At 36.4% G+C, this 19,036-nt stretch overlaps 1 protein-coding gene across 1 annotated transcript in view; it reads right to left on the bottom strand.

The window, feature by feature from the left end:
- LOC127645541 (catenin delta-2-like) overlaps positions 1–19,036 on the bottom strand; it is a 148,905-nt gene that overhangs the window by 70,905 nt on the left and 58,964 nt on the right. The window contains exons 4-8 of the mRNA XM_052129194.1: positions 8,481–8,515; positions 7,432–7,542; positions 3,891–4,057; positions 1,305–1,842; positions 321–464 (exon numbers count right to left, since the gene is read on the bottom strand). Coding sequence (XP_051985154.1) covers positions 321–464; positions 1,305–1,842; positions 3,891–4,057; positions 7,432–7,542; positions 8,481–8,515 — 995 coding nt within the window. The remainder of the gene's footprint in view (positions 1–320; positions 465–1,304; positions 1,843–3,890; positions 4,058–7,431; positions 7,543–8,480; positions 8,516–19,036) is intronic.

The raw sequence follows: 19,036 nt of genomic DNA, 5'->3' as shown, positions 1-19,036 counted from the left end.
ATGAATTAGTTGTAATGATATAATATATTCAGCTGGCCTAATAAAACAGTATGTGAAAAGACGAAACAGATGGACTTTAAAGCCTTAATAATAAAAACTTGATCCAACAGTCTGATCCTATTACAGTGATGATGTCTGTCTGCTTGCTGCTGTTAATTGGGCACTTGGGAAAACCTTACCATTCATAACATAAAGAAAACTGAAACAAGCATTTCATTTAAATAATACACTACTACCTGAGCCATATTTCTAGATTACAAGTTAAAAGGATTTTGTTGTTGACTTTAAATATTTGGAGAACCTGATATGTGTTATCTTACCCTGGCCTTGGTTAAAGTTCCTCAAAGGAGCTTTCTGGTAGACTCTGTCCTCATAAATAGGGTCGATGTGGTGCTCAGGCGACTGCAGGGGTCTAAGCTCTGAGCCCAGGTGACTGTGCTGACTGCTGTATGAACCTCTGGACCCTAAACAATGCATAAAGCCAAAACTCTCAAGCACCATTAACCTGAATCATAACAGTGGCATTGCTAGAGTGAGAAACGTGACATACATTGTAATGAGAATTCAATATGTTTAGTAATCCTGTTTCAAACATTCAAATTAGAAGTTAATTCTTTACAAACACACATAATAATCAACCCAGTTGTTTAAATGATTAATGTATTTAATGAGCAGTTAACCTAAAATAAAAAATGTGTTATCATTTTCTCACCATTATATTGCTCCCAATCTGTGTGACTTACTTTCTTTCATAGAACACAAAAGAAGTAAAGCAGATTGTCAGCCTCTCTCACCTCACTTTCATTGCATGTTTATCCCATACAATGAAAGCTAAATGGGACTGAGGCTAAAATTAGCTCCTTTTGTGTCAAAAGGGTTTGAATTAGAATGAAGGCAAGTAAAAGATGACATAACTTAAAGTTTTAGGTGAACTATCCATTTAAAATAAATAAAAACTGATACATAAAAAATGCATGTAAATTCTATATTCAAATTATGATTTGTTTGTGTGCATTGTATTAATTTTGGTTTTTAAAAATATGTTGAAACATTAAACTAAAAAAGCTTCATTTTTATCTTTTGGGAGATTGGTGCTTAAGAGTTTTCAAAAAAGTAATTAAGAGATTCAAAAACATGTAGAACAACAACAAAAATAGTATGAATATGCTTGGAAACCAATTTTATTGAGAACAATACAGTCAAATCCTGATGATGTGAAAATAATCAGTCTGATTACTTACAGTATGCATTTCAATGGTGACACAACAAAACAGAAAGGACTATATTCTGCAAAGCAAACTGACCTGCCAGACTGCCAGGCCTCTGGAGAGTGGCATTGGCATACAGATCATGAGAGATCTTGTACTGATCGTTGGAGTGGAGCATACGCTTTGGAGACAGAGTGGCGTAGCTTCCTACAGCAGCGCTGATCTGGTGTAACGGAGATGATGTGGAGACATTGCCCGCTCCGGCAGCCATGTGCAGAGGTGAAGCGGACGACCCTCCACCTACCATGTTGATGGGAGAGCTGGTGCTGTAGGACTTGGCCAACCGGCTCGGGGACTGCTTGGGCGAAGACACCCGCGCCAGAGTAGCGTAGCTGGGCATGTCGGCGGCTGAGCCCAGCCTCTGGAGTTTGGAGGGGGAGCCCAAAGCCTGCATGGAAAAGGGAGAACTCACTCGCTGGGCTGGTAGAGTTGAGCAGGAATAGTTTACAGAGGCTGGTGGCTGAGCATCAGGCATGTGGAATGCACTGCCATGACCCTGGGCAAAGGAGTCTCGAGAATGGGCCCGGGAGGCTGTCTCTCTGGCAGCCGGCTGGGCAGCGTGATTAGATGTCACCTGGAGGTAAGTGACATGTAAAGAGCTAGAACTTCAAACATCCAGGAGCCTTGAGCTAAGTGATCCCTGCTGAAAAGACCAGCTTGACTTTACAAGGCTAATTTAGGCTCATTTGCAGTGCTGCAAGGTTCTGATTCTTCGATTAATCCTCTTGATTACAATAATTGCATTTATTAAATTCGATAAAGAGAATTTACATTAAAATTAAAAAAAATTTGTGGGACTGCATGGAATTTTTGTTATGTAGGCAACACCAAACTGAGAAATATAAGCGTAATTCTAGCAGGAAGATCTCAGGATTAATTCTGTCAGGCATCTCAACCAATCATAATACAGCTTCTGCTTTATAAGCCTGCCAGCTGCCTCTCATTGTTCACATAATTCCATGTTTTCACCACCATCCCACCCCATCTCCACCAGCTTCCGGTAAACTCCGCTCCCCAGCCATCATCACCTCATGCAGGATCTGATGTTTCAAGCAAGCATCAGAGTGCTGAACCATAGGATGGGGCTTACGCCAAATTATATCAGTATCCTTTCGTTCGCATTTATTAAAACTAGGGCTGTCAATCGATTACAATTTTTAATCGAATTAATTACATGGTGTCCCGATTAATTAATCGCAATTAATCGCATATACAAATATTTGCTGAGAAAGCCCCTCATATAACAATAATTCAATATATAAAGATTATACATATTATACATACATATAATTATACAAAGTTATCTTTAAATATAAAAAAAATTATATATATATATGAGGGCTTGTTTAAGGACCCAGTCAATTTACACTTGCGTCAGACATGCTTGTTTAGTGTCTCCTAAACATAAAATGTTTAGGTCACTGTGTGAAGTTAAATATAGTTTAATACTCAATCTTTAAACACATCTTGAGATCCCTTAGATCGCATTTGCGCTCCTTCAAGTGTTTTGAACGTAAGAACGTAACGCATGTGTTGTGTGTCTGCTGAATGTTGTTTTGTTCACTGTATAAACTGCACATTGCTCATACAGCTGAAATTTCACTTACTGCCCTCTGGAGTAAACAGGTGGTACTACAAGTTTGCATTTCTCAGGAATCCTCCTTATTATGGTCCGTGGGCATGCGATTAACTGCGTTAATTATTTTAACGCGTTATTTCTTGTCAAATTAATTGCACTGAATTAACACGTTAAATCAACAGCCCTAAGTCAAACAATAATTAATCTTTCTGACAGAATTATGTTCTGGAATTATTTAAAGCCGTTTCATACATTTATAATTCATTCAGTTTATTTCAGTAAATCAAGACAACTTCACATTGGTTATCTTAGCAGCATGAAAAATAAAACTGTTATTTACATTTTGAATGAATGATACACAGAAAGTGAGTAACATGACAACAGAACAATCCTATATCCCATTCTATCTCTGTGCATCAGGCTGCTTAAATCTGAGCATCTGGTTGCCAAAATCTCGCTCACTGGGATTGGTTGTCATTACTGATAGGCCTATAAATGCCATTTAAATGCCTCTGAATTGCCATTACATTCATGCTTACATAGTAATCTCTTTCTGCTAAATTGTGCAGACCTACTGGTAAGTGCTGATTTGTGGATGATATACGTAGCTTTTGGACAGACATCATCTTGGCTTGGCTGGTGAAGCTGGTCAACTAGCATGGTCTTCTTCACCCAAATACATTTTAGTATTAGTCACTTTGTCCATACAATGAAAGTGAATGTTGACTGAGGTTGTCATTCTGCTTAGCAGTCAACAAGGTTTGATACAACATGAGAGTAAATGATGACAGAATTAACATTTTATGGGTCAACTGTCCCTTTAAGCTAGTCTAGAAGCCTGGTGGGGACACCAGCAACCGAATGTCATGCAGGGGACCATCATCTAGAACATATCATATGCCAACAACCAACAATGTTGGTCTTTTCAGCAGGGATTGTGACCGAAATTGTCTTTTCAAGGGACAGAGGGCCTTCTCGTAAAAACAGGGTGTAATTAACATGATGACATGGTTAAACACTTTTATAAAGAGATGAATCCCCACCTGATTATAGCTATGTAAGGCTCCTCCCACCTGACCACTGCGAGGGGGCTGGGTGGCCGACAGGTCGCCGAGGGCCAGGGTGTGGTTGCTATGGTAACTGACTGGATAGGGAAAGGTGCCCTCTTGATTATTGAGCTGCAAAGCACTCTGAGAGAGACTGCCTGGTCCTGCGAAGGAAGAATTTGGGAGAATAAGGAAGGTTTAACCAATGTCTGATCCTAATTACTATCTCTTCTCTGCCAATATTATTTCTTCACACTGTTTTTTCTTCATAACATTGGTTAATTGCATTACCATTTCGTCTCACATTCTTTCATTGTCTTTCTGCCTCCATCCAAAGTATTTCTCTCCTCCGTCTTACTTGCCATTTTACTGCTCATTATTTCAAGCCTCACAGTGAGTGGATGGACAAAATAGGCATGCATAATTAATCTCTGCTGGAAGACACTCAATGAGCACACATTCAGGAAAATGGGTCAGCATGAACAGAATTTGCAGTCCCTCCGCCTAATACGGCCCTCCTGTGCTGACACTGTACCATATAACAACACATTAGCTAAGAGAGATGTTTAAATGGCGTTCCCTGGCAGACAACAGAGTTGATTGTGATGGTGTGTGGTTTGTGTTGTGTAAAGCGGAGCTTATTCCTGCTACTCCTCTGCTGAAGATGTCTGACATCAATGAAGATGTTGCATCTTTTAAAGAACTGTGCCATTTTGAAATGTCTGTACTGACAGAGATATCTACTTGCCTCATTTAAAATGAATTAAAAATAAGAAACATCTTATTATACATATTAAAATAAAAGTTTATGCATCAAGGAATTTTTGGAGGGATTAATCGGTTTAACATGTCAATTTTCACAGATATTTTCACTAAGTTTTTAACTCAATATAGGTCTCCACCATCAGATACCAAACATTTGTCAAATATTTAGTATATACTAATAAGATCTACTTAAAATGAGCAAACTTATCTAAAAATCCCAAACAATTTCTTTATATAAAATATTATTATAATTTATAAATATTTCTGTTATATATTTCATCATTTTACAGTGGAAATGGCAATGTAAAGTTGTAAGAAATGCTTTGTCTTATTTCTCATCAATTAGTAAAAAACAGGGCACAAATATGAAAACCATTAAAGGTTTGTAATCTATGAAAATACTTCCAATAAAACACACACAGGCAGACAAACTATGTGACGGTATGACTTACTATGTGACAGTAAACTACTGAAGATGTTAACAGGGCCATTTCTGATGGGTCATTTGAGATGACCCAGTTATATCAGAAACTGCCCAACTGCAATTGCTGAAAATGGCTGGAGTTTACTACTATAACCATTTTACCCACTAACAGAAAAAGTACATTTACAGTAAGAGCAGAGTGAGAGTTTTATAAATGCATAAATCAGACTTATGATTCTACTCCAGTCTCAACCCAAGCATCTCAGACATCTTAAAAGTCAATTTGCTGGTATACAGAGTGCTTGTGCAGTGGGCGATCTATGTACAGGTGGCTGGTCACTTATCTGTTTGGGGAATGGGATTTTATCTCCACGGTACATGACCTGCATTTCAAATCAGAATCGCTAAATATTTCATCAGAGTTCTATTTATACCTGACAATTACAGATAGTAGACCCTCTAGAGCCAAGCAAACACATACAATGGCACACTGAAATATACTGTATATGTCTTGTATCCATGTATACTGATATATTTACTGGTTTGCTAAATATTTCATGTTAGAGAATGCTTTAGTTAAAAAACAGGTTACTTTCTTCAGCTCTGGGGTTTAGATAAAGGGGTCATGAAATGGAAAATATTTCGTCTTATAGACATATAAGACGAAACTGTATGTACTATAAAAACATACTGTAAATCAGAACTCAAAACTTCCTTCCCTGTCTAAAAAGAGCATTTATAGTTTCCACTCTATTGAAGTGTCTCATTTTGAAAACTTTATGTTTGTGATGTCACAAGACATTGCTCAGTTGTACTTTCAAACCCCACAACATGAGTCATTGCACCCTTGGCCCCGCCCAGTTCGTATCGTAATCAGAGAATGAGAGATAAAGGCCTAGTGTTACCAACTATTCTTAAACACCAAAAAAAATACACATCTGGACGATTTTATGTTTTTTGTGCATACAACATGCATTACACAAACGTCTTTGATCATTGTCATGCTTATCGTGCCGCTTTTAAAAGACACGGTGTCAGTTACAACTCAGAAAAGGAGACTCTGTTCAGCTGCTCTGTGTCTTGCTGTTCTTGCACCCATCTGCCCTATTGTTGTTGGTGTATGTAAGCAAGAACAAGCTGGACATCTTTGACCATTTGGATGCTCAGAGTACCTACAGTACGTGTATGCAGCATGTTTCACCGTGGTATGGACTGTGTTTGTGCAGCGAATATCAGCATCGACTGCTTGTGAACGAGTCATAATATGACTCAAGCTTTGCAAAGGAACTTTTAATGAAAAATGGGGCAGTTAAAAACACTTGGATATGACAGCAAAACCGTGAGTAAACAGTTTAATTCATGAATATTTCAAATGTCATAGTGAAGTTTAAAATATTTGGAAGCAATGTGTTGGATGTGCGTTGTGTGTAAACCCTGAAATTTTGCTTTATATTATTGTGGAGAGCTTGTTTATTCTCTTCTGATTGAGATTCAAATATGGCTAAATTTGAGGGGCTGCACGATGTTAGCCAATCAGAACATTGGCCGTTTACATTGAAGTTTAAAGGAGATGATGTTGCCAAAAACCGAGCGTTTCAAACAGAGGACCAGAGACAGGGTGGAAAAATATTATGTATTACTAAACTATGCCATGCTTATCAGTGGATGTCAGGGAAGATAATACAATTATTTAAAAATTGTATTTCATGACCCTTTTAAGTATTCTTACAGTAGGTGCTTCTATGTCAAATGTCAAGGTGTATTGGTCAGATTGGTCCTATATTGACACGATGTGGGCAAAAGGTAGGTGTAGTGTATCTGTAATATTTAAAACAAGGTACAGACAGTTGTTGTATATAAATCACCAATACTGTATTCAAGGTAACAGATATAGAGGAAAAACCAGGCAAAAAGCCAAACTTGGATTTCATTAAGGAGGTATTTTAAGCCCCATCTGATATTTTCTGTTTGTATAACCACAGATAGTCATATTGATTATGTGATTAAATAAAAATGTCTTTAAATACATCATATTTACAGTTAATTTAGATGGAACCTCATTCACTGAGAAGCTGAGCATTTGAAAACTTGACAAAAGCTACAAGACTAGTGTTAATTGTTCGGCATTTCTGCTTCTCAGAGTATTCTGTAAATACATAATTATTTCAGATGAGGTAAGCTAGGTCCATTCAGCAGGTTAAATATGCATGTGAAAATTTTGTATGTACATGATGGTAACCTTTGTTGTATCCTTGAACTTGTTACCAAACAACAGGTTGACAAACAACAGGGTTAAAAAATAACCCTTCCAATAAACTTCCATTGTTTAACACTGCTACTTATGATCACCTGTATTGAATTCCTGTGAATCCAGAATACCAGACTCTTGAAGAGATCGGATGCAGGAATCCACAAGTTCCAGACCTGTGGTGAGCTCTTCCTCTATGTCCTTTTGTCTGTCTGTGAAGAAAGACAGAAGTGATACTCCATCAGGCTTTCAACTAATAGTTAGCTAAGGCTGTCATGAATTAAAACCTAAAAAATAAACAAAGAAATATTCTAAATAAGTTTCCATCAAGTAGCCAGGAATTATTAAATGAGAAATGATGCTTAATCTGGTTTTATTTGGATGCTTCATCAAGAGCCTATATAATTTAAAAGAGTGTGGCGTGACCACAAGCACTCATTAATTATTTATACACTGCATTGTTTCTGCTCTTCAATCTCAGCTTCTCCTCTGTGTTTTATGTTGTGGAAGGCAGAGGGTGTCATCTTTGGTTAGCGTTCTGCTATAGCAAAATCAAGACATGTTTCACCGTTGACATGCATGGTTTGCCAAGTGGATATGCTAGATAATGACAACTGTCAAAAACCAAAGATAATACAACATTCATACAATATTTCCCTCTTTTAAGTTTCAAATCATGAATCACATAGAACCTTCAACTAAAATAATCTGTAAATACAAGCACTTAAAGAACTATTTCTAACCTTTCTGATCCCTAAAAATGTCTTTTGTTAGTATAATCTAAATAATTAAGGTTAATTCTGTCATATCTATCTATCTATCTATCTATCTGTCTGTCTGTCTGTCTGTCTGTCTGTCTGTCTGTCTGTCTGTCTGTCTGCCTGCCTGCCTGCCTGCCTGCCTGCCTGCCTGCCTGCCTGCCTGTCTGTCTGTCTGTCTATCTATCTATCTATCTATCTATCTATCTATAATATCAATAAAACAAGTGAACTTAGATGTTACCACATCTATAGTAAATGTTTTCGGTTATCAACACATTTTTAACAAGGTGGGCTGAATAATTTGTAACAACAAAACATATAAAATGTGGCAATAAAAACTTTGCAAATGTTCTTTTTTTCACATTTTAGCAAGAGAATAGTCAAATTACCTTGGTTGTTCCAGCGAAACTTCTCATCGGCAGAACTGTAAGATAAAGGATAGCATTAGCATCGATGTGATGCATTGCCAATGCAAATGATAGCGTAAACACAATCGTTCACCTATAAATTAGACTACCTGATGCTTTAATAAACAGACAGCCCTGCAACTACATGCTAGTATACTAGTGTATACATGCTAGTGCACACCACATGACCAAAAGTGTATGCACACCCATATGTGCTTGTTAAACATTTAATTTAAAAGTTTGTCCTCCCTTTGCTGTAAAAGTTTCCATTCTTCTAGGAGGCTTTATATGTTGGAACATGGATGTGGGGATTTGCTCCGATTCAGACATGAGAAACCAGTGAAGTCAGGCACATGTCGGGCAATTGGGCCTGGCTCACAGTCTGTGTGGCATCATAAATGTGTTCCAGGTCTAAGTTTTATGCAGGTCAAGTTCTTCCACACCAGACTCATAGAGCATTTCTTTAAGGACCTCACTTTGTGCACAGGGGCATTGTCTTGTTAGAACTGAAAAGGGCCACAGTCTACTCTAAATGTTTGTCTAAGCAAATATAATTACTGTACGCTTGATTTATTTATTTTTTATTTTTTTGCACCTGTTAGTAATGGGTATAGGTGAAATAGTCAAATCTGTGTCCACATAAGCTACATCAAACAATGACCAAATACTTGGGCTTCACTAAACAGTTAATGTAACTGTTTACCCATCAAGTTCATAAAAATATGTTTATGCTTTCTGAATCACACAATTCATGGATCAATGAAGTACCATCTCCATTTTGGAACACAAATAGTGGCGATGATGGATATGGATTAGGTGGAAATGAAGGTTTGAGGAATATTGAGGCCCAGATCCCTAATCAATGACTGGGTTTGCCAGCACGCGGTAAACCGCACCTTGCTCCAAGTTAGATAAGCCCACAATATAAAAACGTTTTAAAATAATGATATATATATATATATATATATATATATATATATATATATATATATATATATATATATACTGTATAACTGACAGTTGTGATAGACACAAGGTCACACAAACAAATAACATCACGTTGATAGCACTGAATGAGTCTGTCTTCATGAGGATCATTAAAGCCTTTTTGGATGAAGATATTTTTCTCCCAACATAATTAACTTGAGAATAAATGGTATGACAGATGAGGCAATTACAGCTGTGGGTCATTATGTGGTCAGTAGTTAATCACTGTTCTTTATGTGCTTCATTTCCATATTGACTCAACATATTAGAACACTTGGAGAAATGTGATTTAGACCATTATAACAATCAGCTCTCTTATTCAAGTGATATTTACTTCTATGCTAATTTATGTTTCTACATATTGTTCTACTGTTCCGCTAAAATGTAATGTTAAAGCATTGTCTTGTTTTGTGAACAATTAATAAAAGGAAAGGAAATTGCAAACAAATGCAATGCTAAAACTGTCCAAGCTTGATGCAACGATATAAAGCCACAAGTACAATATCTCTTCTATGTACTGTAAATCTGATCATGGCAAGTAACAAGTGACAGGGCTTGTTTTTAATTCCTGCAGCACTGCATTGGTTAGCCCGGGCCACTGTGAAATTTAATTTGTCTAAAATTCATGCTCTTAATGGTTCATAAAAAAAAAAATCTGATATTTGAGTCAAATATCTTCTGATTGCCGATTGCATCACATTGCGCAGCACCTTTAAGTTCAGAGTGGACAGACAAATTGCTTGTTGCTGGAAACTTACACTGCTTAATTGAAAATGAGAAAATATTATTATTATTTAATTTAGTTAGTTCCTGAAAAATTCTGAAAATTGATTGATGATGAAAATTCTCTCATCATTTACTCACTCTCATGCCATCCTAGATGCACATGAATTACTTTCTTCTGCAGAACACAAATTAAGATTTTAGAAGAATATTTAATCTCTGTAAGTCCATACAATGCAACTGAATGGTGACCAGAAATCAGAAGGGCCAAAAAGAACATAAAGGCAGCATAAAAGTAATTAATGTGACTCCAGTGGTTAAATCCTTGTCTTCTGAAGCGATATGATAGGTTTGGGTTAGAAACAGTTCAATATTTAAGTCCTATTTATAATGTACATCTACACTTCCACTCTCACTTCAACATGCTGGTGTAGAAGTGACTTTCACATTCACCCAAACACTGGTTGGGGCTGGTCAAATGTAAAGATTTATAGTAAAAAAAAGGACTTAAATATTGATCTGTTTCTCACCCACACCTATCATATCACTTCTGAAGACATAGATTTAATCACTGCAGTCACATTAATTACTTTTATGCTGCCTTTATGTCCTTTTTGGACCTTCTGAGTTCTAGTCACCATTCACTTGCATTGGAGCTGGATATGTTCTATTAAAAGTCTTCTGCAGATTATAGAAAGTCATGCACGTCTTGGATGACATGAGGGTGAGTAAATGATGAGAGGATTTAAATTTTCTGGGTGAACTATTCCTTTAATCTTTCCTAACAGTAACACCTGTTTAATTTTTAGTAGTACCATTGTCGGTGTGATTTGCTTGTGGGTCATATTTCTAACTTTTAAGCTTTGACGATAATTTAATTTTGCTTAACAAAGACTGCAAATGAATTTACTTTTGTTGTTTACAGTAAAATAGAAAAAAGCCAGGCTACAGTTGGGTGTTGCAATGCAGAGACCTGTATTGGTTCTGACTGTTAATCAGAAAACATAATGAAACAGAATTAAACATATCTAATATTAAAGGTTAATTACACGTTTACACTACACTTCCCACTCCATTCACTTTCCTTCATACACATCTGAATGCGGGAGACCGGAAAGCAAGCTCATGTGAAGAAATTTTGCCCTCAGCTGTGCATGAATGTTCAAGTTTGGTGAACTCTGCCCTGCAAATTTATATGATGAGAATACGTGACCAACAGAATATCGAAACTTAATACATTGACCACTTAGCTCAATACAAAGTATACTTTACAGGAAAGTGAGACTATGGTATATTTTAACATAATAAATACAACATTATTTGTTATTTATTATTAATACAAATCTGAAGCCCTTTAGCATGACATCATATCTTGTCCATAGCATTTTCCAAAGTAATTTCACATGCTCAAAGCCTGTGACCTAGTATGTATAGTTCTTGTCCCCAGCTAAGCCTGGTTTCTTCCAAGGTTTTGTTTTCTGCACAAACTAACATCTTATGGAGCTTTGGGTTCCTTGCCACAATCGCCTTTTGCATGCTCACTGGGGACCTAACTTTTAAGTCATGATTTTCAAAGATACTTTTCAATGAAACTGCTCAATGAGGACTTTAAGTCATTACAAACATTAGCTTAATTTTCTGTAAAGTAGCTTTGAAACAATGTGTATTGTGAAAAGTGCTATTCAAATAAATATGACTTGACTTGACCGCAGCCTAATAGTTGTCATTTATGGGTGCAGCACAGTTATTCAGTAGCTAGATAAACAGGTGTTTTGCATCATAGCTGTTCCTATATTATGTAGCAGTAGGATAGCACACCTTGAATGCTGTATTGACCAATCAGCATCTAGGACAGAAGTATCAGTATCTTATATTAGGCAATTCTTTACCTGCATAAATTACATATTTTAATCAAAAGATAATAGATTAACTTTAGCAACCCAAACTGCTATACACAATTCTCAGTAATCTCTGATAAGATATACCTGATGAGAAGATGTTATCTGTAATCTTAATCAAATGACTAATGCCTTTTATTTATTTAAAATGTTATCTTCTCAAAGTGTAGATCCGCATAACAAAACCAAGCTGACTAGACTGCAGTACATAAAAGTTTTTTTGTGTATTTTTTTTGCAGGCTGTTTACCATGCATTGTCATAGAATAAAGAAAGCAGAGATTTTGGTGTGAAAGAGGGAAAGTGTGGTATAAAAAAAAAGCCAGAACAAAGCGGAGAGCAGCTTTTGTTCACTGCTAACAAATGTGAAAAGAGTGAGAGCAGGAGGGAGAGAAGCCCGGCCCCTAACTCCTGGGGGTCAAGGAGTGCCTTCCAATTGACAGACAAAAAGACAGACACAATGGTATTTTAGGCTAAATATATGTAATATATTGAGCGAGGATGGGAAACCAATGTATCCTAAACATAACTTAGTCTCTCCAGAGAAGACTGTCACAAGCAAATGCATTTGTGTTGAAATTACGCACATCAAACAAACTAGTAATTTTAACATGCTCTTGATGGAGTGGGTGGGGCTTACTCCTCACACTTTCCCATCTTTTCAGTGTAGTAGCAAAGATGCTCTGCTGAGTATAGGTCATGCTGTCTGACAGAGTAGGTGAAAGGGCTTCACGTGATTGTATTAATGAGTGCAGAGCAGAGGCACTCATCCGTAAAGAGCCAGGCCACCCATCATTAAACTCTTGATGAGTGTGTGACTAAAATAGCCCTGGTTAGTCCTGGTACAGTATGTGAGATACATGATATGGAGCGCAACAGATTATTAAGTCTTTCAGTTAGACCACTGCAAAATAATAAGGACCTATGTTGGCCAGCTAGCCAACACCATGGTGACATATCAGAAGAATTCACAAGCAAAATGTTCAATACATCACAGAAAATGTAAATTATTTTGTAACAAATTTAAGACGTAGTGCCAGCAAGTGGCAAATGGCAGTCGACAGTTCCATCTACTGGCCCTTTCTCTTAATTCAAGATTAAGGAATTGTTGTTTTGTAGCTGCTTTACCACTGGTAAAATGCTCCTACAGTCCTTAAAAAGCCTGTTTACCAAAGAAATGAGAAAATCAGAAATGATTCTGTGTGGGTTTTTCAGCTCTTCATTGAATGAGATTTGATCCACAGCAAATCAAGAGAGGACAAAGTCCTCAGAGAGGAATATATTTCAGTCCCTGTGAGAGAGAGAGAGAGAGAGAGAGAGAGAGAGAGAGATTGGCCTGTAATGAGAGAGGCCCACTCAAAGTGCTGAATCATGGCTGTCTTTTTTTACAGCAGAACTGTGTCAGTCGATATGAAGGCAATAGCTGGTGTGGCACAGATGCTCTACAGCTGCTCTGTGACTGCAAACACTCTTTTTTTGGAGTATTACGATGAATAGCATAAAAGTAAAAGACTCTCACTACAAATCATAACACCATAAACATGAGTCCCCTGACACCTCTGCAGACCTGACTGCCACTAAATGGCTCTTTTCTGGAAACTCCCTTCCAAATACCACAGTTGTACTATAGTAACACTAACTTTAGTAACTGTGGTCCCTTAAAAAACAAATACTATGACCATATTGTGGTACTTCAATATATCTCATTATATACTGTTATAAACTGTCATTTGCAAGCACCTCAGAACATTCAACATACTGAGGACATTGTCAATTATTTAGCATGGGGCATGGAATTTTAGGTAATGTTTGTCATACTTCTACAATTTTGTCCAGTCTTATTCATGTATCTTGAGTAAAACACTGGTAATTAAGGAATCTATGTTTTTGAACTAATCTTTCAAGTGCCTTTCACTTCCATCGTATCGGTTGTGAACAAATCTTTGTTTTCAAGAGCCAATTGAAATAATGATTCAATGACTCAATTATAACACAAATATGTAAAATACACACATTTTTGTCATTTAGCACAGTCGTTCGGGTGGCTGTGGCTCAAGTGGTAGATTGGGTTGGGCACTAATCGCAAGGTAGGCAGTTCGATTCCTGGTCCAGGTGACTCCACATGCTGAAGTGTCTTTGGGCAAAAAACTGAACCCCAAGTTGCTCCCAATGGCAGGCTAGCACCTTGCATGGCAGTTCTGCCATCATTAGTGTGTGAGTGTGTGAATGGGTGAATGAGTCACAGTGTAAAGCACTATGAAAACCGCTAAGGTTAAAAAAGCGCTATATAAGTGCAGACCATTTACCACCTTTCTCATTTCACTTAAGTAAAACACTAGAATTGAACATATCTGTATTTTTGATTCATTAAAAAAAGCACATGAATCTTTTAAGTGAACGAATCATTATCATTCTCTTCCATTGTTTTGGTTGTGAGTTACTTGATGTTTACAACAAATCAATTGAATATTTGATTCAATGAATCACACGTACTGTAACACACAAAAGACGCTCAAATATAATCTGCAAAAATGGTGGCTGTACACTGTAATCTTGTGCCATTTGACAGGTGCTCCCAACAGATTGAAAACCCCTGTATTAGTGGAGTGAATACAATTGCATGTCTGCTTCAAGAGTTTCCATGTGAGTTTCCAGATTGATTCTGTAAACAATGAAATATGCCATATCTTTAATGCTAATAGTGTGGTAAAAATAACTTATCCCCAGTGTGTTTTCATGAGGGAAAGACAACAGCAGTTAGCCTTAGCAATTACAGAATCAATCACATATTTCCACTAACAAGTGTACTATATAAAAGGATGAAATGCTATTTGGAGTTTATGTGAGGATGTGCTGGGTCATTAGGCTGACAGCATGAGTGATGTTACATGCAGGGATCTCAGTGGTTGAGATTTGCGCTATGCTAGGCTGGCTTAGTTAAGCTAGGAGGCAGTACGTCACTCTGTCACAAGGCAGATAGAGCATGTGCCACTGTTTGTGGTAATGCTGCAGCTGGCATGGACAGCCACTAATGCTTTCAAAAGACAATTTCCTCTTCTTGCACTGCTTAAGGCTGAGGAATGCATTTGAAAAAACATTAACCTTGTGCAACCCAGAGTTCTTCTGCGTGGAGTGTATGTTTTGTCTTTGCTATACGCAATGCATAATTCAATTTAATTTAAACAGACTGATCTCAGATCAGGACAATCTGGGCTGTCAGTAAAGGGTTAAACCTTTGACACACAGAGTCATGTGACAAAACAACATGGCACTGATCTCAGTGAAGTTTGTCTTTGGGAGAAATGAGTCTCTAGATTCATCTGATATGCCATTTAAAAATTGTGAGCAAGTAATCACGAAAAGGCACACTGTTAAACACAATGACAACTGACATGGACTATAGGGCTATTTTTTCCCTTAGAAATTCTATATTCACTGTGCACCATCACAATGAGAATCATTTGGTTCATTCAAAAGCTGAAAACGTTTGCTTTCAGATAATTCATACTGAGTTATAATGAAAATATGATGCATTTTGACCGGTTCTGAGACCAATACAGACAGACAGCACTCTGGAGGTTAAGTCATTCACTAAATATGGACCAAGGGAGCATCCTATAGCTTTCCCAAGCAGCCATGTGCACTCCTAAAATCACCCAAAGGATCAGGCTGCAAATGATGTTTGCACCACTCATCAAGGTTGGTAGACATGGGACAATGGTAATCAGTACTTAGATTGAGAATTTATAATGTATCATTTTATTTGATAATTAATTATGCTAATTTCTGATTTTTAAAATGCTTCAGCGCTGGCTAACACTTGTTTGTTTGACAGTGCAAAGACAGAACATTGAGATTTCGCTGCCAAAGTAGAAAATATATTATAACATAAAAGTCAAATCATTTTTATTTGAAGAGTTTTTTATTTGTGCTTTTCCCAATGCACATTGTTCCAAAGCAGCTTTACAGAAAATAAGTTGTAATGTTTGTAATGTCTCAAAAACATGAATTACCAACACTCCTAGAAACATAATAAACAATTTGATTAAAAACTAAAATCAGACTTTCTATAGCTTGGTATTATTTGAAATTTCTTCTAGGGTTTTTCTTATATGAGGACATTACTTTTTATTGAAACTATTTGTTCTTGAAATATATTTTTGCATGTTTATTAGGTGCTACTAGTTTCAAATCAAAAAGTGAATTAGAAAGTGCTCAGAGCAGTCACACCCAGGTCTCAGGAGGTTAAGACACAAACGTGAAGGTTTTTATATTAGGTACTGCTATACCAGTCTTTTCAGACATACAGTACAACAATTTTAGCTTTCATTGGACCAAACACTGACACATAATATTATACAACAGCTAGTTCTGGTCCTAATGCGATTGGATTTAAAATTTGGCCATTTGAAAAAAAGCTTTCCTGTTTGTTTTTGATTTTTGGGATATACAGTATATATATATATATATATATATATATATATATATATATATATATATATATATATTGTAATTTTATTGTATTTGTTTTTAATGTTTGTTGTAAATGTGGCAGGTGTGGTCAAAGACAAATTTCAACAATGGTTGACAATAAAGTTGTATTTTATTTCATGTCTTTGCACATCTAAATTTACTTTCAATGCAGTAATTGCTGGGATGACCACAACAAATTACATGGAGACAGTGTCGCAACATTTCTGTCACCAGACTGCTTGGTTAGGTCATGCAGTCCAAGCTAATAACCTAGCTCAGTCAGGAGAAGAGGCTTTCATCACTTCTTAAGCCTGACAGATTGCTTGCCAAATCAGTACACTCTGTATTCTCCTTACAGTATGGGAAGACACTTAGTGTGAGTCAGCCAGTGCAGCAGACACCCTTAATATGCTTAATGCCTGTAAGAATGGAGAGGGGTTGTCTGAGCACGGACACAGCAGGTGCACAAGCAAATGGTAAGGCTTTTCACTGGTCTTCTATCAGCATTCTTAACACTGTTCCTTCTGCAGAACATAGGTTCAACAGGATGTGAGGGATGACTTTCAAGAAAAATGTGTGTGCGTGTGTGTGTGCTTAACTTCCAGTAATACCAGTATCTTTTTTAATGGCATTTATCTATCATACATTAATAAATAAAAAAGAACACTGAAATATACCATAAGGTTGTCCAAGTTGTTAAAAACAAATCTTCTTAAAATCTAGTTTATAGAATGTGTCAAGTACTTAGAAATGATATCTTTGTTTCCATTACATAGTATTTTCTAAAAAAAAAAAAACTTTAAAAACTTTAAAATAAAGTAAATATAAATAAAAATACTCCTTGCACATTTAATACATAACAGGCTACTAAACCATTAATTTTAATAATTTTGCAGTTATTCTTGGATGAACTTCAAAGGCATTAGTCATTAATCTTACAGTTCATAAAAACTCTTTGTTTAAACACTGGCCCTTAACACTTACTTAGATTAATAATTTCAAACTATGAACTGCACTATACTGTACATAACTAATAGGCCTATTGGCTTTATATTCATGCTGTTAGCCAGAGGGGAACTGGCCCCCACAGTGATTCTGGTTTCTCCTAAGGTGAACATTATAGATATTAAATTTTTATCTTCTGTTAATGCCTGATCTTCTGTAAAGCTGCTTTGAAACAATGTGTGTTGTGAAAGGCGCTATACAAAGTTTATTTTCACAACAAACTAAATAAATTGACCACGGATAATTAAAAATGGCAAACCTCAGGGGAATCACCAGTTGTAAAAACAAAGAAACCCCGAACAGAGCAGAGTCTACAAGCAAAAAGGGAAAGCGACATAGTCCGTAATAAAACCCGAATCAGCATTGGCTTGGCTTTCAGAGGTTCCGACAACTCTGAGATCTGAAAGAATTTAAAAGCGACACAGAGATGGCTTTTTTCTTACTCAACAAGTAAAATATTTTATTGATATGGTTTATGTATTGTTGTGTTATCACAAACACACACATCGGTGTGTGTGTGTGTAGTGAAATACAATAATTATACTGTAATCAGTGCAGAACTTTTCACTTGCTAGCACATAGTATATTTTTCTTTATAACAGCAATAATTTATAGAAATAAATCCTTTAATCCTAGGCTTGCCAAGGACATGTGAGTCTTGAAATTATGTTGACCACTGGTTGGTAACAATGACAATCACTAAATGAGTTACTACCATGGTCTATTTGACTAGAATATCTTGCAGTTATAAAAACTTTACAACGTTTGACCTTATCAGACAAACAATCGTTATGTCTAATGTTAACGAACATTGCCTAACTTTTGTAACGTCACATCAACGTTTCCAATAAGTCAAAACAATAGCATAAGATATGGCACTTATCTGCTCAGATGACATTTTTGGATATCTGTCTTTTCCTTTCTTTCGTTATTTATTTGTCCATTTGCTCTGATAAGTTGTCTTGTAACCACGTGTACACCGGTGCCTCGAACCACATTCATCCACACAGAGGAGCAGAGCCGAAGCACAACCAAACCAACGTTCTTCCGCAAGACGCAGGCAGTTTTATTTTTTAACAGCTAGAGGGCCAAAAATTACATAGTGTGACTTTAATATCACAAATTTAAAGACAATCATAAAGACACTTTCTCAGGATTCCTCTATATAACCTGAATACAATGTGCCTTTTCATAAAAATGTCAAAATATTGCTATTTAATGAAATATAAAAATATGACAAAACAAAATAAAAAAAATAAAAAATTCATAACTTCACAGTCATGAGGTTCTAAAAGTGCCTTCTCTGTTTTTCTTATTTATTTATTCCACATGACAACAAAATAGCTACCTATGGTACATGTTGGTTACGCCACCTGACTTTGATTTGGTAGGATATTAATAATTTTAATTATGTTACACTGCTTTTTTAAGCAATAATAATTAAAAAAAATATT

This window comes from Xyrauchen texanus, chromosome 6, assembly GCF_025860055.1.
Source record: "Xyrauchen texanus isolate HMW12.3.18 chromosome 6, RBS_HiC_50CHRs, whole genome shotgun sequence".
In the NCBI taxonomy this organism is placed as follows: domain Eukaryota; kingdom Metazoa; phylum Chordata; class Actinopteri; order Cypriniformes; family Catostomidae; genus Xyrauchen; species Xyrauchen texanus.
The sequence above is the reverse complement of the archived record's forward strand: the minus strand, read 5'-3'. Positions and strand labels throughout refer to the sequence as shown.